This window comes from Marmota flaviventris, chromosome 18 (genome assembly GCF_047511675.1).
Source record: "Marmota flaviventris isolate mMarFla1 chromosome 18, mMarFla1.hap1, whole genome shotgun sequence".
In the NCBI taxonomy this organism is placed as follows: Eukaryota; Metazoa; Chordata; class Mammalia; order Rodentia; family Sciuridae; genus Marmota; species Marmota flaviventris.
This window is the reverse complement of record NC_092515.1, coordinates 28,661,123-28,681,782: the sequence shown is the minus strand read 5'-3', so window position 1 is coordinate 28,681,782 and position 20,660 is coordinate 28,661,123. Positions and strand designations below refer to the sequence as shown.

The 20,660-nt window shown below is 34.3% G+C and overlaps 1 protein-coding gene across 4 annotated transcripts in view; it reads right to left on the bottom strand.

The window, feature by feature from the left end:
• The window catches only part of Phkb (phosphorylase kinase regulatory subunit beta), a 233,980-nt gene that overhangs the window by 128,367 nt on the left and 84,953 nt on the right, over positions 1 to 20,660 (bottom strand). For all 4 annotated transcript variants that reach the window (XM_071604776.1, XM_071604779.1, XM_027939134.2 and 1 more), the window contains one exon: positions 19,622 to 19,737. In XM_071604776.1, the coding sequence (XP_071460877.1) occupies positions 19,622 to 19,737 (116 nt within the window). The remainder of the gene's footprint in view (positions 1 to 19,621; positions 19,738 to 20,660) is intronic.

Sequence of the window (20,660 nt, the reverse complement as noted above, 5' to 3'; positions counted from 1 at the left end):
AGGCAAGAGGATCTTGAGTTCAAAGCCAGCCTCAGCAAAAGTGAGGTGCTAAGCAACTCTGAGATCCTGTTCCTAAATACAATGCAAAATAGGGCTCAGGTTGTGGCTCAGTGGTAGAGTGACACTGAGTTAAATCCACTGGTACTCCCCACCCCCCCTAAAAAAACCCTTTAGACCTCATGTCCAATTCATTTTACTTATTGCAAAACTTTATTGGTTTCAGTCCAAGTGACTGCATATGTCATTAATATCATTGAAAGTTAATGATGTCATTAATTCAGCATTTCTCTAAAGTAGTGATTATCAAACTGTGGTCTCCAGAGCAGCAAGAGCAGCATTACCTAGAACTTGTTAAAATGCCAACTCTCGTTCCTCCCTGGGAGTAGGGCTCAACAATAAGTGTTTTTAAAGCCTTCTAGGTATCTGAATGCAATTTAAATTTCATATACATTGGCTGGGGTTATAGTTCAGTGATAGAGTGTTTGCCTTGTATGTGCATGGTCATAGGTTCCATCCCTATCACCAAACCAAAAGTTAGATAAATAAATAAAAATCACTGTTCTAAGCTATTCATGAGATCATGATCTACATTTTTGGATGGCTGTTTACATGAACTGTATTCAGGCAAACATTACTTTTATTATGGGAAAATAAATAGGTCAGATACTTATTATAAAAATACATGGATGGAAAAATGGAATAGGTACAATTTTCCCTGTCCTAAGCTCAAGTAAAAATCTTGGACATTACATATACACAAATATAAGTAGGCTCAGAAAGGTAGACTGACTATGAACTTCAGAAGTCTAGGAACAACACTGTGATAATTCCCTGCATTGCTTTTTTGTCTCATATATACCAGACTGAGCTAAAGAATAACCACAAAATGCTGGCAGGGATCAATGAAACCTTTCTCTCTCTAGTTAAGGACTAGGAAAAGGGCAGACTTAAGAGCAAACACATCAATAAATATGTTTAACATAAAAGTTCTAAAAACACCAATTAAGAGATCAGCAAACTTAAAACATGATTCAACTGAATACTGTTTGTAAGAAACTCATTTCAAAGATAATAATATAGGTAGGATAAAAGTAAAAGTATGGTAAAAGATATTTCATGGAAACACTAAATTGTAAGAGAACAGGAGTCAATCTATGAATAACAGACTTTATAACAAAGAAAATTACTAGAAACAGAAAGAAATTACATAATGATAAAAGGGTTAGTACAAGAAGAAAACAGAAATATATGTATATGTATCAAACAACAGAGCTGCAAAAAATGTGAAACAAAGCTGACAGAACTGAAAGGACAAATAAACCACAGTCACAGTTGGAAGCTTCAATTATATTCTCTCCACAGTACCAACACCTAATAGAAGAACTGGGCAAAGACTTAGCAAGAATATAGAACAATTTAATGCTATCAATCAACAGTAACTTATAGTTTTAAAATGTTAAACAACAGTAAAATACATGTTTTGTTTTGAAGTGCATACCAACTTATATGAAGATTGATCCTGGCTGTAAATAAAACCTCAAAAAATCCCCAGCCCACCAAAAAAACCCAAACAAATAAACAATAAAAAACCTCAAAAAAAGTAAAAGAACTGAAGTCATACTGTTTCTCTGACCACAGTGGAATCAAGCTAAAATCAATAACAGAAAGATAACAGAAAAATCGTTTAATAATACTTTTAAATAAAACAATATACACAATCCACATGGGTCAAAGAGAAAGTGTCAAGTGAAATAAAAGTATATTGAGGACTGTGGAAATAGATCAGTTAGTAGAGTGCTTTCCTTGCATGCACCAATCCGTGTGTTCAAACCCCAGCACCACAAAAAAAAAAAAAGAAAGAAAAGAAAAAATTACATTGAGCTAAATGAAAATGAAGTTAAAACAATGCTGAGAAATTTATATCCCTAAGAGTGTTTATTAGAAGAAAAAAAAAAACACCTCATACCAATTATTTAAACCCTCATCTTAAAAACCTAGAAAAGAGCAAATTCAACCCAAATCAAACAGAAGGTAATAACATTGATAAGAGTAGGAATCAATAAAATTTAAGACATAAAAACAACAGAAAAAAGTAATAAACAAAGAATTTATTTTATTTTTATTTCTTGTAGTAGTGGGGACTGAACCCTAGGCCTCACACATGTTGGACAAATGCTCTATCACTGAGATACACCCCCAGCTTCAAAGAACTAATATTTTAAAAGAGAAATCATTAAAACTTGGCAAATCTCTAGCAAGATTGGAAAAAAAAAGATAAAACAAATGACACAAATGACCAAAATTAGAAATTAATCAGAAGATATCACTGTAGGTGCTGTAGACATGCAAAAGATAAAAAAACAAACAAAAAACACTAGAGAGAATTCTAAACACATAAATTTGACAACTTAGAAATGAATCAATTCCTGGAAAAGCAGAAAAACACAAAATACCACTACTTATTCAATATGAAGTCAATAAATTGGATTTATTATATATAACTACTGAGAAAACTGCAATTTAAAGAAGGTCAAAACAAAATCTTCACACCTAGATGATTTCATTAGAGACTTCTTCCAAACATTTTAAAAATAACTAAAATAATACTTTAAAATAAAACAATATACATTTACATAATCAATTATATGCAGTACCTTTTATAGAAGAAACATTAAGAATTCAGTTTATAAAGTACTACCTGATACACTCTGGTTTAATAACCAAAAATAGTCAATATAATTTTCTATATCAACGGGGTAGGAAGAAAAATCATAAGATTATATCTATCAATGCAGAAAAAACAAATTCAACATTCATCTCAGAGAAATAGAAATAAAAGGAATTATATAATTTGATCCCCAAAACCACTACAGATAACCTTATACTTTATGGTGAAAGAAAAATTGAACACTTTCTCCTTAAATTGTGAAAAAGCCAGATGTCTTCTCTCATTTCCACTATTTAACACAGTACTAGATGTTCTAGGAAGCTTTATATGGCAAGAAAAGGAAATAAAAAGAATATAGTTTGGGAAGGCAGAAATAAAACTGTCCATATTTGCATATGACATAATTATATATGAATAAAATCCTAGGGAGTCTATTAAAAAACACAACTTCTTAAACTAGTGAGTACAGCAAGATCACAAGATTTATGATAAGCATTTAAAAACAAACTACATTTCTATATATTAGCAATGAACACATGGAAGCCAAATTTAAAAATACAATTCCATTTCAATCTACCAAGAAAGAAAAGAAAAATAGTTATGTGTGAATGTACCAAAACATGTACCTGAGAATTATGCGGAAAATTATACAATGCTGATAAAAGAAATCAAAGGTGATCTAAATAAATAGAGAGAAATACTGTGTTCGTGGACTCAAAAGATGTTAGGGTCTGTAAACAAGTCAAGATGGCGCCTGGCATTTTGCCAGAGGGAGTGGTTTGTGAAGTAATGCCAGCGAGCCATTAAGTGTGGAGATTCCTTATTGGTTGACTGCTGTATCTAGTTTATGTTAATTAAGGTAAGCTGTGGAATGTATATATACCCCTCCTGTCCTACAATAAATGGCTCCCACTCCTGCTGTATCAATGTACACAAGTTGCTCGTCACCCCCCGGTTATTTTGCTGCAGCCGGACTGCAGCAAAAAGACCCAATACAATACAGATATCAAATCCTATCAAAATCTGAGCAAGATTTTTTTAAGTACAAGACTATTTTAAAATGTATATGGAAAAATCAAAAGAAAATTACAATAGTTAAAACAATTTTGAAAAACAAAGGATGAAGTTGGAGGAATTAGTTTATCCAACTTCAAGACTTATATTACTATACTAATCAAGTCTTTGTGGTTTTGGCAGAGGGCTAGACATATAGAACCCAGAAACAGATGACACGTAAATGCCTGCCACTGTATTTTTTAAGAGGGTCAAAAAGTATTTCAGTGGAAGAAATAGTCTTTTAATAAATGGTGCTGGAGAACTGCATACCCACATACAAAAGAGAAAATAAAAGCTTCAACTTCAACCAAAGTCTCACACCTTATACAAAATTAACTGAAAATTGATCATAACAAAACAAAATAGAAGACAATCTTTAGGATCAAAGACTAGGTAAAGAGTTACCAAATTCGACACCAAAAGTATATTTATAAAGGGAAAAAATTGATAAATTTGACTTCATTAGAATTAAAAACTTTTACTCTGTGAAGATGAAAACACAAGGTAGAGATGAGAGAAATTAGTTGCAAAACACATATCAGACAAAGGGTTAATATGTCAAAGATATAAAGAACTCTCAAAAACTAACAATATGCAGAGAATTGTGCTCAACTACAACTAAAACAAAACAAAATGACAATGAGATATCACTATAACCCAGTCAGAGTGACTAAAATAAAAATATAGAAGGAGATAAAATACATCATTTATGCACTGATGATGGGATAGGTACTCTGGAGAATAGTTTTACAGTTTCTTAGGAATTAAAGATACAACTATGATATGACCCACCTACTGCATGTACTATTGGCCATTTATCCTAGAGGAAAAAAAATAAGTTCTGTTCATATAAAAGTGTTAAACTATCTTTGTAAAAAAATTTTCCTAAAAAAATGCCTGTGCTTCTGTTGGTGGGATTATAAATTAGTACCACCATTAGGGAAATCAATTTGGAGGTTCAAGGACAGGCATGGAACCACCATATGACCCAGCTATGCCACATCTTGGTATTTATACTGAAAAATTAAAGTCACCTGACTACACTGACACATACTATACATGTTTATAGCAGCATAACTATGGAACCAGCCAAACTATGGAACCAGCCTAGGTGTCTATCAACAGATGAATGGATAAAGAAAATGTGGTATATATACATGATGGAATTTTATTTAGCCATAAATAAAAATGAAATTGTAATTTGCAGGAAAATGGATGAAACTAGAGATCATCATGGTAAGTGAAATAAGTCAAACTCAGAAGGTTAAAGGTCATTTTTTTTGCTTTCATGCAGGAACTGGAGAGGAAAAAAAGAAAAAGAAAGGTGGAGGTGGATCTCCTAAAAATCAAAGGGAGATCAGTAGAGGAAAGGAGTCAAAGAGTGAGAGGTGGGGAGGGAGAGGGGAAGTGCTGGGGAGTAATATAGCCAAATTATATTTTATATTGTGTGCATGTACAAATAACGTAACAACAAATCCAATCATTATGTACTACTATAATGCACAAATAAAAATGTGGGAAAAAAAGCTTATTCTTCAGATGTTGCATCTTTGAAATCATTGTCTAATCCAAGGTCATGATGATTTATAACTATGTTTTCTCCTCAGAATTCTATGATTTTATTTTACATGTAGATATTTAATCTATTTCAGGCTGATTTTTTGTATATAGTTTGAGGTAGGGTTCAAATTCATTTGTTTCCATGTGAACGTTCAGAATCATCTATGAAAAACTACTTTTTCCTCAATGAACTGTTTGTACTTCTATCAACATTAATTGAGGGCTGGGGTTGTAGCTAAGTGTTAGAGTACTTGCCTAGGCTTTGTGAGGCACTGGGTTCCATCCTGCACACATTAAAGTAAATAAATAAAATAAAGGTCTTAAAAAAAATCAGCTGACCATGGATATATGGGTTTATTTTTGAACTGTTAATTCTATACCATTCATGTTTATCCATATGTCAGAACCACATTATGTTAATTACTGTAGCTAATTTTAAAATTGAAAAGTGTGAATCTTCTAATTTTGTTATTTGTCAAGGTTGTTTTGGCTAGCCTGGGTTCCTTGCTTTTCCTTGTAAATTTTAGGATCAGCTCCTCAAGCTCTATAAAACAGACAGTTGGATTTTAAAGCATTGACTAAACAGGATTTCCCTCCATTTAGTTAGATTCATTAGTGAGTTAATCGCTTTCAACATTCTAAAAAATAGTTTTCAATGCACAAGTCTATACTTCTCTTATTATTGCCCTCTACACTTAAGATAGGGTCACTATAGCCAAGAAATGTTAAAGTGTAATTATCAAATGTATCCTTTTTCCTGGTGAAAACCTTTTCCTTACTAGAATCTATGCTGACCAAATTCACCCTAATTTTCAAGAACAACTGAACTAATAATATGGATTTAAGATACTGCTCTACTGATTTGAAATCTGTAATGAAATGCTAGCATTTCACTGCCAAGGAAGACTTCCTGGTAGTGAGGGAAGTACTTGATGTTTCCACAGATGAAATAACTTCTATGACAATTCATAAGGTACTGCTTACTCAAAAAAAGGTAAGTGACCTCTTTATAGATCCAAAGTTGTTTTTAGAGAGAAATGACAAGGAATAGAACCTGAAGGAATAAAATTCATGAAAAGAACATGTAGTGGTTTCAAGAATATCTGCAAATTCTTCAACATTCCTCCTCTTTAGAAGTGGAGTCTAAGATCTATTACTAGAATATTGAGTTCTTAGTGACTCGAACAAGTTAAAGGCAGTAGAATTTGTATCATGTACCTTCTGAGGCAGTCATAAAAGGCAAAACTGTCTTGGGATGCTGAACCTAGAAACCTACATACTTCACTATTATGAAATCTATATTAAAAAAACTCCATATATGCCTTCCAACAGATATCTCCTACCAGGGCCTAGTCAACACTGCAAGACCTGAATGAGGGAGCCTTCAAGGTAACACTAGCCCCAGCCATAATTGACAAAAAGCATATAAGAGACCCTGATTTATGAACTACCAGGCTTAGTAGAATCAACCATCAGAAAACTGAGACAATAATAAAGGGCTATTCTTTTATTTAATTGTACTTTTTATTAAATTTGGAATGTTTATTGCAATGATGGTAACAAAACAAACAAACAAACAAAAAAAAAACCCAAAAAAACAGAGCCTAATTGTGTACCCAGAACAACTGGACTAACTATACTAAACTTTCATATTTCAAATTGTAAACAAATGACTGCCTGAACAAAAATTCAAGACTCTTAGAACCTAAGGAGGTCATATGCTGTCACCACATAACAACATTTATTGTCAACTGGTTTTCTTAAGAATGTGATCCTGATGATATCCTGAACTTTTAATGCACAAACATTTACATTCAGTTAACTCATAATATCAGAAAACTGAAAGTAGTAAGAAAATAACTTATTCAAAATGCAAATATGTAAGAAATTATATAATTGAGGACATATATAATGTGTCCTGTCCAAGTTTAGAAAATGGTGCCAAAAGACAGCTATCCAAAGTGCATCCAAAAGTGGCATGCATCTGTGATCCTAGATACTCAGAAGGCTGGGGCAGGAGGATCATTTGAGCCCAGGAGTTTGAGACCTGCCTGGACTACATAGCAAGTCACCATCTTAAAAAACAAACAATCAAACAAACCACAACAAAAAGTAAATAAATAAAATAATCAGGGAAGAGGATGAGAAGAAGGAAGGAAAAAGAAGAAGAAAAAAATTTAAAAAGGGAAAGCTATGGAATGAATTTGAATTTGGACACTGTTTTTGAAATACAGCATTAAAATAGAAACATTGTACCTGAACTGAAGTAAATATTGTTGAATTCTTTACATTTTATTAAAAATAGTTAAACAGATATTATAAATTCACAAATACATTAATTTATTGTCCACTAGTTATTAAATCTCTGGCAACAACAGTTTATTTAGAAACTCAAATACATTCTTGATGTGATCTTACATTTTGCTAGAAAATACAGTATATATTACTGCAAAAGTTAAGAAACGTTTAAATGGTACAAGACATTCTCAGAATGTTAAATTATTCTATTATTATTGAGTACATTAATATTAGGTGACTATGTTCAATAGAACATATACTGATCTAATTTTTGCAAGGTGATACCTCAAGGTCTTTTGTTCTAACATTAATTTAAGAAGGCTAGAATATAGCAACACTTGCCTGCAATAGAGTTTATAATAAGGTGATTTATTACATAATCAAGGCTTTTCTAGAAAAGATGATGGGGTTTGGACTGGGTTATTTATAACCCATCATGGAATCCACAAAAGTAACTCACAGGCGTGAGAACTAAATTCACATTGTCCTATTCATAACACTACATTTTTAACTCCCTAAGCTATCCAATCACATTTCCTGAAAGAACAAGGACTCTACAGTACTATGGTTTTAATGGATGTTCACGAATTATTCAGTATGGCAAAAATACATAAAGTGAATCAGATGGATGGACAAAAGCCTTTATCACAGTTCAATGACTGGAACATCAAAAATGACTTAAGAAGACTAAGCAATTACTTTAAATAATAAGCATTGTATGGAATAAAATGATCACTAAACACATGTTACTTAGATCTAATATTATAGTGATGGTTTTCCTTATTAGAGAAAATGAGGGAATAGAACATTAAACTGTTTTTAAAAACCTTAAAAATCAGATTCAAATTATTTTTGCTTCAAACATCATCTTTATATCATAAACACAAAACTTAAAGAGGAAATTGTTGAATGTAAAGTTCTACAAAGGAGTAAAAAAATTTCAAAAACTTTTCTTCCCATTTGGAAATATATCCAACTTAAACTATTAAGTACATTTTTTCCTTTTTGTTTTTCAATAGCCAAAAAATTCAAAGGTAGGGGATTCTATTCACATTTCATAAGAAAAATTTGTTTCTTCACCAAAACAAAGAAGTATGGGTTCAAAGGAAGCCCCAAGGAGCAGGAATATGCAAATTTACATTATGAGGAGGAAGAAATTTAAAGATTAAAATTTGTGAATTAAATTTGAAGAAGCTGACAAAGTCAACTATCACATGTTTTCACTCACATTTGGAAACTGAAAAAACAAAAAAAATGAAGATGACCCGAATACAGAAGATGAACTATTATGGAAGGGAAGAGGAAAAGGGGGAGGGGAGGAAGATAAGAAAGAAAAAGAAGGTAACAAGGAAGGTGGATATGAATGAAGCACAATGTATGCATGGAAAGAAGTATCAAAATGACACCTATTAATCTGAACAATTAATATGAATTAATAATAATAAAAAATAGACCTGGAGAGGCTGATAAGTTCACCTGGATATGTAATTCTGGGTATTAAGAATTAGTGCTACAATAAATAGGTACTGAAATGAAATATGGAGGGAAATATAATTCAATCTAATAATACAGGATTAAAAGATGTATGGGCATTTATTAAAATACTTAGAAGAGAAAGGAAAAACATTATCTGATAGAGTTCCAGATATCCTAGGAGAAACTGAAAGGGGCCAGTTGCTTGAGGAAAGTAAAATCAACAGAAAAATCAAGACTGCAGTGAATGGTTGCTTAGGAAACATTTCAAAAGAATCAGTGAGCTTAGACCAATAGGCCCTTTTACAAAAGCCCTGGGAAAGGGTAAAGTTGCTGCTAGGATGGGGTTCTGATAAATGAAAGAAATGTCTGTTTAGAAAAAAAAATTGGGGGATTCAATAAAAAAATACTAAATAATTCAAGAATTTGGACTAAAGACGCCAGCAAACCTGGGGTAAAAACGGCAGATCAAGAAGAATCTGACCAACACATTAAGATGCATCAAGGTATACGATTGTCAAAGATAACCTTGAAATTTATCCCAGTTTTATCAAGAATTTATGCCCAATTATTTATCCTAATTTCAGAAAAAACTTTTCAACACATTAAAATAGGCATGCAGAGGAGGAGAGCGACCATGCTGTGCTCCCCCATCTACCAATGTGTGGTTCTCCTGGTCCACTTCAATCTTGGGACACTGCAGCGACCTTCACAGCCCCCCCCCCCCCCCACGTTAGCCTACACCTTGGGACAAAAGACAGAGGCAGTAGCCCAAAGTAGCACTGCGCCCACAGCACTGCATCTCTGAATAGGCTGCCCAGCCACCGCCTGGCCTGCCCTCTCAGCCCCATCTCTGAAAGCAGTCACCTCCATCTTTGGAAACCTCCATCGTCATCTTGGATTACCTCCATTGCCACTACCACCATCTACTGTTGGTGCATCTTCCATCTTAGGACATCAGCAAGGGCCTGGAAGCCTAACATCAAGGTACCTACAGGTTTGACGCTGCTGCCGCTACCAACAAGAGACATACCCACTTTCATCTTGAGACAATAGCTAGGACCTAGAAGACCATCACCAAGGTCCCTGCAGGCTTGGTTACACCACAGGTATCCCTGCTAGCCTTCTTCTCTTGATTCCTTTCACTTTTCCTGTGATCTAATATATTCTCACCTCGTACCTCAAAACATTAAAATAAATGACATCCTCCAACTTCAAAAGAGTACAAGTACACATTTTGGGGGGCTCCAGAACATAAATCTTTAATATAAAGGTACAACTCAAAAGGGTTGTATCTAGCATAGCAAGGGAAGGAAGAGCCAGTCACTTTTGTACCAAGGCAAGAGTCAGACTTTGCTGTGCTCTTGCTCTACCTTCTTCTAAAGAGAAATCTTAGAGCACAAAAATAGCTGGAGAGAGAAAAAGAGAGTTAAAAGGCAATGAAAAGTATAAGTACTTACAGCAAAAATTACAACAGACAGTTTGCATGATTTTTTGACATTACAGTGGTACAAAACTGATCATCACTGTATTTCAAATTACGATTTTCCCTCTAAGATAGTAGTATGTGGTATGATACTCTCCACTGATGCAGGCAGCAATACTGAGCATTAGCTCCCAGTCAGCTCAGCATTCACAAGGGTAAACAACTGATACTCCAGTGTACTGTGTTGCTAAATTATAGATTAAGTGTATTAAGTGCATTTTTTACTTATGTTATCCACAAACTACAATGGGTTTATTGGGAAATAAACCCATCCAATTTGAAAGCCTCTGTATTTATTAATCCATTAACTCCCAAGTTTACAATTCTGCAAAAATTTCAATGAAACTGACACAGGTACATGAAAATAGGTTGGAATCATAATCTAGAGCTCATATATCCTTTGTATATATTTTTATATGTGCATATATTTTTTAAATGATTTAATTATTCACCTATTACTTTTCTCAAAAGAAAAGAACTATAAAAACATAGTATTTATTTGAAAAGTTACCACAAGGGGTATATTTGATGCTCAATTTAAGTTTGTACATGTCCCACATTTGGGATTATGGGACATAATGGGGTTAATTCAAGCAGTTTTAAATTATGAGAACAGCTTAAGGATATAGCAAGATTACTGCACTAATTAGTAACAAATAGATCCAAGGAGGCCCAGACAATCTGAAGAGGTATCCTATGGAGCAAAAAAAAAAAAAGAGTTGTGACTTGATCCCTGTTAGCAGCTCCACATATAATTACAGAAGCCAAAGTACAGAAATACTGGCCTCCCAGGACCAATGCCATCACTGTGTTTATAAGCACCATGCAGCATCAAAATAAACCCTTTTGGCAGCAGAGGTGATGCATCCGAAAGAGACTTGTTGAAATGTGCACTCAAAAACATTTTTTAAAAATTTGGGAATTACAAATTATTAGATTATAAACAATTACAAGATCAATGTTAAATGTATAAAATCCACTGTCTAAATTTAAATGATAAACTTAATTTCCTATCCATTTGAATAAAATTAGCCTGCTACAATTAAGATTAATTTTGCATGCAAAAGGTGGCAAAGAACATCACATGGGCTGGGGTTCTGGCTCAGTGGTATAGCACTAGCCTAGCATGTGTGAGGCACTGGGTTCAATCCTCAGCACCACATAAAATAAATAAAATAAAGGTATTGTGTCCGTCTACAACTAAAAAAATATTCATTTTTTTTAAAAAAAGAACATCACATAATGATTTTCCAAGTCTTGAAATAAAATCTTTAATGATTTAATGACTGGTACCTCAGTTATAGAACAAGTTGGATTCTCTGTTTTTTCACTAAGGGACCTTGCAACATCCTCATTTGCTGGGGTTAATGGTAACTTTTACCCAATGGTCTTTGAGTTTACTGTAGACTTTATAAACAGAAAAAATTCCTAGTCCAAATATTGTATAATGAAAATAATAGCAGTGGAATCAGATTGGTGTATTATTAAGTGATTATTAAAGGGCTAGGGCTGTAGCTCAATGATAGAGCACTTGCCTACTATGTGTGAGGCAATGGTTTGATCCTCAGCACCACATTAAAAATAAATTAATAAACAAGGATATTGTGTGCTCTTCTACAACTAATATAATATTAAAAAAAAAAAAAAAAAAGAAAAAGCAAGGAAAAGACCTGATGAACCTAAGAACTGAAACAGGAAAATTTTTAACATCATCTTTTCTAATCAGATCCACTTTCTTTCTTGTAATTTAACTGATAATCTCAAATGATGATAACTTAATTTGGAAGACGGTTGGAATATAACATTATCTTATCATTTGTCTGAATGTTTAATTTCTGAACTGACACAAAATTTTCTATACTTCACTGAATTCTTCATTGAGTGCTACTATTCTGCTTTATATGTAAAAATGCCCAACATGAACTGTAAAACTATAGAAAAAGGTATGTATGTTAGTTCCCAGGATTAATTTGACATTTATATTTCAATTTTTGTTATTAAAATGTTTGCAAATGTGTCAGTACACTAGTATTTAGCATTCCCTTCCTACCGCTCTGCCCTATCTAGAGTTTGTGTATTCCTCCAATGCTTCCCCTCCTCACCCTATGAATCAGCCTCCTTATATCAAAGAAAACATCTGGCGTTTGTTTTTTTGGGAATTGGCTTACTTCACTTACAATGATATTCTCCAACTCCTGCAAATGCCATGATTTTATTCTTTTAATGCTGGGTAACATTCCATTGTGTACATATATATCAGTTTCTTTATCCATTCATCTATTGAAGGTCATCTAGGTTACTTCCACACTTGGGTTATTGTGAATTGTGCTCCTATAAACATTAATGTGGCTACGTCACTGTATTAAGCTGAAGTCCTTTGGTATAGACCAAGAAGTGGGATAGCTGGGTCAAATAGTGGTTCCATTCCAAATTTTTCAAGGAATCTCCATACTGCTTTCCATATTGGTTGCACCAATTTGCAGTCCCACCAGCAATGTATGAGTGTGCCTTTTCCCTACATCCTCGCTCGCCAACATTTATTGTTGTTTCTATTCTTAATAGCTGCCATTCTGACTGAAGTGAGATGAAGTCTTAGAATAGTTTTGATTTGCATTTCTCTAATTGTTACTGATGATGAACAATTTTTCATGTATTATCATCTCCTGAGAAGTGACTGTTCAGGTCTTTGGCCCATTTATTGGTTGGGTTATTTGGGTTTTTTTGGCGTTTAGCTTTTTGCATTCTTTATATATACTAGATATTAGTGCTCTATCTGATGTATAAGGGGGAAAAATTTGCTGCCAAGATATAGGCTCTCTATTCACCTCACTGATTGTTTCATTTTCTGAGAAGAAAGTTTTTAGTTTGAATTCATCACATTTATTGATTCTTAATTTTAATTCTGTGCTATAGTAATCTTATTAAGGAAGCTGGGGCCTAATCCTACATGATGGAGATTAGGAACTACTTTTTCTTCTATTAGATGCAGGGTTTCTGGCTTAATTCCTAGGTCCTTGATCTACTTTGAGTTGATTTTTGTGCATGGTGAAAGATAGTGCATTTTGTTGCATGTGGATTTCCAGTTTTCCTAGAAACATTTGTTGAAGAGGCTATCTTTTCTCCAATGTATGTTTTTGGCAACTTTGTCTAATATAAGATAACTGTAATTTGGTCTCTGTGTCCTCTATTCTGTACCATTGGTCTACCAGTCTATTTTGGTGCCAATACCATGCTGTTTTTGTTACTATTGCTCTGTAGTGTAGTTTAAGGTCTGGTATAGTGATGCTACCTGCTTTCTCTTCTTGATAAGAACTGCTTTAGCTATTCTGGGTCTCATATTTTTACAGATGAATTTCATGACTGCTCTTTCCATTTCTATGAGGAATGCCTTTGGGATTTTGACTGGAATTGCATTAGATCTCTATACTGCTTTTGGTAGTATGGTCATTTTGATAATATTAATTCTGCCATTCTAAGAGCAAGGTAGATCTTTCCATCTTCTAGGTCTTTGCCTTTGATTTATGGGTGTTGATTTTATATACTGCTACTTTGCTGAATTCATTTGCTAGTTCTAGAAAATGGGTGGAACTTTTTGGGTCTTCCAGGTATAGAATCATATCATCAGCAAACAGTGCCAATTTGAGTTCTTCTTTTCCTATGTGTATCCCTTTACTTTCTTTTGTCTCTCTACTTGCTCTGGCCAGTTTTTCAAGAACTATGTTAAGTAGAAGTGGTGAAAATGGGCATCCTCTCTTATTTCAGTTTTTAGAGGGAAGGTCTTCAATTCTTCTCCATTTAGAATGATATTGGCCTGGGGCTTAGCATAGAGAGCCTTTAGGATATTGAGATATGTTCCTGTTGTCCCTAATTTGTATAGTGTTTTGAACATAAAAGGTGCTATATTTTGTCAAATGATTTTTCTGCATTTATTGAGATGATCATATGATTCTTATCTTTAAGTCTATTAATGTGATGAATTACATTTATTGATTTTCAAATGCTGAACCCACCTTGCATCCCTGGGATGAATCACACTTGATTGAGGTGCACTATCTTTTTAATATGCTTTTGTATTCAATTCACCAGAATTTTATTGAGAATTTTTGCATCTATGTTCATTAGAGATATTTGTCTAAAGTTTTGTTTCTTTGATGTGTCTTTGCCTGGTTTTGGGATCAGGGTGATATTGGCTTAATTGGAAGTGCTCCCTATTTTTCTATTTCATGAAATAAACTGGAGAGTATTGGTATTAGTTCTTCTTTAAAGGTCTTGTAGACCTTGGCTGTGTATAAATCCAGTTCTGAGCTTTTCTTGGTTGGTAGACTTCTGATGGCATCTTGTGTTTCATCACTTGATATTGGTCAGTTTAAATTGTGTATATCATCCTGATTCAATTTGGGCAAATCATATGACTTAAGAAACTTGTTGCACCTTCAATATTTCCTATTTTATTGGAGTACAAGTTTTCAGATACTTTAGTAATATGAATTGTCTCTCTCCTTTCTCTTCATTAGTGTAGCTAAGGGTCTGTCAATTTTATTTATTTTTTCAAAGAGCCAACTTTTTGTTTTGTCAATTTTTCAATTGTTCCTTTTGTTTCAATTTCATTGATTTCAACTCTAATTTTAATTAGTTCATGTCTTCTACTGCTTTTGATGTTGATTTGTTCTTCTTTTTCTAGGGCTTAGAGATATAATGTTAGGTCATTTATTTGTTGGCTTTTTTTTTTTTTTAAAGGAATGAATTTTATGCAATGAACTTTCTTCTTAATATTGTTTTCATAGTGTCCCAGAGATTTAAATATGTTGTGTCAGTATTCTCATTTACCTCTAAAAAACGTTTGATTTCCTTGATGTCTTTTGCAACCCCCTGTTCATTCATTAGCATATTATTTAGTCTCCAGGTGTTGAAGTAATCTTTTTTTATTTATTTTGTCATTGATTTCTATTTTCAGTCCATTATGATCTAATAGAATGCAGGGTATTATCTCTTCTCTTTTGTATTTGCTAAGAGTTGGTTTATGGTATATTATATGATCTATTTTAGAGAAGAATCCATGTGCTGCTAAGAGAGTGTACTCGCTTGTTGAAGGATGAAATATTCTATATATGTCAGTTAAGTCTAAGTTATTGATAGTATTATTAGGTTATATAGTTTTTTTGTTCAGCTTTTGTTTGGAAGATCAATCCAGTGTTGAAAGAAATGTGTTAAAAGTCACCCGAGATTATTGTGTTGACTCTTGAACTTGAGAAGAATTTTGGTTGATGAACATAGATGCTCCATTGTTTGGGACATATATATTTATAATTGTTATGTCTTGTTGGCATATGGTTCTCTTGAGCAATATGAAATGTTCTTATTTATTGCCTCAAGATAATTAACTTTAGGTTGAAGTCTACTTTATTTGATACAAGGATGGAAACCCCTGCTTGCTTCCACAGTTCATGTGAGTGGTATGATTTTTTCCCAACCTTTCACCTTCAGTCTGTGTATGTCTTTTCTTGTCAAATGAGTCTCCTGGAGGCAGCATATTGTTGGTTCTTTTTTTAAATCCAATCTGCTAGTCTACGTCTTTTGATTGGTGAGTTTAGGCCATTAATATTCAGGGTTATTATTGAGATATGATTTGTATTCCCAGCCATTTTTGTTTATTTTCTTATTTAACTTGACTTGGTTTCTTCTTTGGTTAGTTTTTACTTTAGTGTAATACCTCCCTCTGCTGATTTTCATTGTTGTTTTCCATTTCCTCTTCATGGAATATTGTGCCAAGTATGTTTTGTAGTGCCAGCTTTCCAGCTATAAATTCTTTTAACTGTTGTTTATCATGGAAGGTTTTTATTTTATCATCAAATCTAAAGCTTAGTTTTGCTGGATACAAGATTCTTGGTTGGCATCCATTTTCCTTCAGAGTTTGATATATGTTGTTCCAGAATCTTCCAGCTTTCAGGGTCTGGGTTGAAAAGTCTGCAGTTTTCCTTACTGCAGACTTTTCAACCTGATTCCTTTCTTTTGTGGCTTTTAATATTCTCTCTTTATTCTGTATGTTGGGCATTTTCATTATAATGTGCCTTGGTATGGATCTGTTGTGATTTTGTACATTTGGCATCCTTCTTGAATTTGGTTTTCCAATTCATTTTTCATGTTTGGAAAGTTTTCTGATATTATTTCATTGAATAAATTGTTCATTCCTTTGGTTTGCAACTCTGTGCCCTCCTTTATCCCAATAACTCTTAAACTTGGTCTTTTTACGATATCCCATATTTCTTGAATGTTCTGTACCATATTACCTGTGTAGTCTACATTCTACTAACCTTCTTCATTAGAAGAATAAATATATAGGGTATAGACGATAACGCCTAGGACACACAGCACTAGAAGGGAAGACACACGAACAACATGAATAGACAAGGGAATAAAGTGCCCCAAACAAATCAAGATACCACATTATTAGAATCCATGGCCAGCATGGCAGAAGAAACTACAGAGAAGGAGTTTAAGATGTACATGATTAAAATGTTTTGTGAATTAAAGGATGATATAAGAGAGCAAATACAGGCAGTAAAAGATCATTTCCACAAAGAGCTACATAAACAAATACAGGCAGCAAAAGATTACTTCAATACGGAGTCAGAGGTTCTAAAAAACAAACAGGAATCCTTGAAATGAAAGAAACAATAAACCAAATTAAAAGTTCAGTTGAAAGCATCACAACAGAGTAGACCACTTGGAAAACAGGACCTCAGACAATGAAGACAAAATATATTGTGGTCCTGTAGGGTTCCAATACCTCTCCTTTGTGGGGAAGAACAATGTTAAAAGATCCCAATGTAAACAATATACCACCTATAAACAATTTGTTTCTATTGGCACATTTATAGTTTGGTCACAATGTACAGAAATGTTGAATTTGACTATTATCTATAATATAATCAGTAGGTTTGTAAAAGGGTTTACAGTTTCTGCTGATGGACAATGAACTGGGAGTGAGGCGTAGGATGATGTACTGGGAGGCAGGATGTGAGGATATAGATCTAGTATATCTTAGGAAGAGTGAAATAAATCTAATGAAGAAGGTTAGTAGCAGGGGAATAGACAAAAGTAATTTTGGGTAGACAAGTATGTGGAAAGACAGTGGAGTACATAAAAGAAACACACATATGTATTAAGAAAAATAAAGGATGTTAAAATAGTAAAAATTGGAGGAAAAAAGAAAGTAAAAGAAAAAAAAGGCATGTACAGCACAATTATAAAATGCTATTCAGACGTCCCAGTCCTCAAAATCCTAATTCATGCAAAGTACTTGGTTTCATATATGTTGGGGATGTGAGGGCAGGAGAACAGAGGGGGTAAAGAAAGAGAGAAAAAAAATCTCAAAGGAAGAAACCAGGATTGTTAATTGTTTTTGTTGAAGATCAGTATGTTTCTGCTTCCCTTCTCATCCAATAGCTGGAATTGTCTTCTGTTAGCTGGTATCTCTGCCCTCAAGATGGTGAAGGTAACCAGGGTGGGAAGGCTGGTCCTGGTGCAGGGTACCTGAAATGACGTATAGCACCCACCAGTCCCTGAAGGGAGACTGCACCTCAAGGGTCTCTTTTTGGGTCCACTTGTATGACTTGAAGGCCCTGTCCTATCTCCCTATCTTTCCTAAAGATTTACCAGTTCCTGGTCTCTCTGTTAGTCTCCAAACTGTTGCACCCTCTCCCTTACTAATTCCCAATTAAGGGACCTCTCTCACTGGAGCTCCCATGGGTGATGCCCTGTTCCCACTGCACACCCATCCCACTGAGAGCTGTTTTGTGTTGGATAGTTACTCTTCTGGGTTACCATCTGCTGGGGAGAGTGGGGAGTTGGAAACCAGGTACCTGGCCAGCTAGAGTTCAAATCTGGGTGTTGTTCCCACCAAAGATGGTAAGGAAGGTGACTCAAGATGGAGGCAGGCTGCTTCCAGCTGGGGTATCAGGTCGGGTAGGGGGAGCCAGGTGATGGCTGTTGTGCAATATGTTCAGAAATGAGCTCTGTGTGTAGTGTTGTGGCTTTTGGCTGTCTTCAGAGCTTGTGTGATGTCCTCAGGTGTAGGCAGATTACTGTGCACAGGGGACTATGGCAGTAGCTGCAGAGTCACAAGATGGAGGTGACGGGGGAGCCCCCCCGTTGGTAGATGGGGGTCAACAGGGGAGTGGCAGCCAGAGTTCTATGGGTGGGTAGCAGCTGAGTGTCCTGTATGGGAGAAGAGCAGTGTCTGGGAGTTCTGCGCAGGTGCTGATATGGTGATCCTGCTAAGGCACTCAGGAGTCCTGCATGGGCTAGTAGTCAGGAATTGGGTATCGGGAGTCGGAAGTCCTGCTTGAATGCGGATGCCCAGAACCCTGTGTGTAGGCACAGCACTGGTGATTTCTGTGCAACAGCAGCTGTGTAGGGGTCTTTTATCACTCTCAGAGAAGCAGTATTCCCACTAGTTGAGACCTGGGTTACGGAGCAACACAGAATGCTGCCTCCCTCTGACCCACTATCTTGGATCCTCTAGAGCTACTTTTTAACACTATTAAGTAAATAAACTACTATTATTATTAATAGTAAATAAACTACCTAACATGAGTTGTCAGCAACTGTTGTTTATTCAAACATACTAAACTATAGTTCAAGGTGTTGATCAGAACTCTTATAGAATACACTGAATAAGATTTATTGAAGGGTATAAGAATCTGTGGTTAGAATGAAATTCAGGTTTTTAACACAAAAGGGAATTTCAAATGTAAGGTGCATGTATCTGGTGTTTGAAAACTTTGATGTATTTGTCATTTCAAGTAACATAATTTCAAAGACAAGAAAATGACTTGGTTGAACAAAAAGGCAAGCTGTGGATTAAGAGTAAAAGCTGAAATGCATGGACTGACACATTGGAAGGTTGGGAAAGATGCCCTGCTCCTTTCTTGAAATTCATTAATGGGACTCTAATTTACACAGAAACTACAGCTTAAATCCATTCCTTTGATTTTTACTCATATTCAATTTCCATATATTTAAACAACAAAAACAAGCAAACAACAACAACAAAAAAACCCTCAGAATTGGGAAATTACCTTGAATGTAGCTCTGTGCTGCCATTATTATATTTGCTTCCTCTTTCCCAAATACCAAAGTCAGGAACACGGTAAACTCTTTCTACACAAAATACAAGGTTTTGAATAAAAGAGACCTAAAAGAAAACAAATGAAATATAAGGACACATGCAATAATAGGATCTTTAGATACTGACAAGAATAATTAGATACCATTTGAAATTCAAATACATACCTGCCTCCCAACGTATTTTTTAACATGCTGAAATTCTTGAGAGTATTACATTACTATGTATCCTCTACTACTTGGTTTTTCTAACATAAAGCTTACTTTCAGTGAGAACCTAATATTATACAACACAGAAATAAAATATAAATACTTTCAATGCTCCAACTGTAATTCTTTAATGATGTATCTATTACTGCTTATGAGGACTGTGTATCTTAAGAACTAGGTAAAATATAAAGCATTGTTTTTATACTAGAGAATATTTGCAGTCTAATATGTCCATATTAAATGTTAAATACATTGAAAACTTTATTGTATTCCATTGTTGTACAAAATGCTAGTACCTCGTTGGATCAACTTGGAGTCTTGAGTCTATTGATTCTCCTAGAGTCTAATCTTCCTGCTTTTTCTATAGCTGCAAGTACTTTTGGTTATAAACTCAAAACTCCCATATAGATTTCAGATATCGGATTAAGTTTATACTCTCAAAACTAACTATGAAATGAAGATTATGGTCAGTTCTTATTTTATAAAGGTTTATTCATTTTAATAAAGCCAATTTCTTAAGTGGGCTATGGGTTCTAACCACAGGGTTTTAAATTTTGTTTCCATGTATATGGTTCAATATGACAAACTGAATAAATGCACCTGTCTTTCATCACAAGATCCTTTTGAAGTGGCAATATACACCTCCAACCTCCACATACATAATTAATATAATGTATATACTTTAAGAATGAAACAGTAATAAATCTCAAAACCAAGACAAGGATCCACTGGCAGTCGAGAAGCTTTGAAAAATCACAGGAAGAAGGAAAACAGATGGGAAGG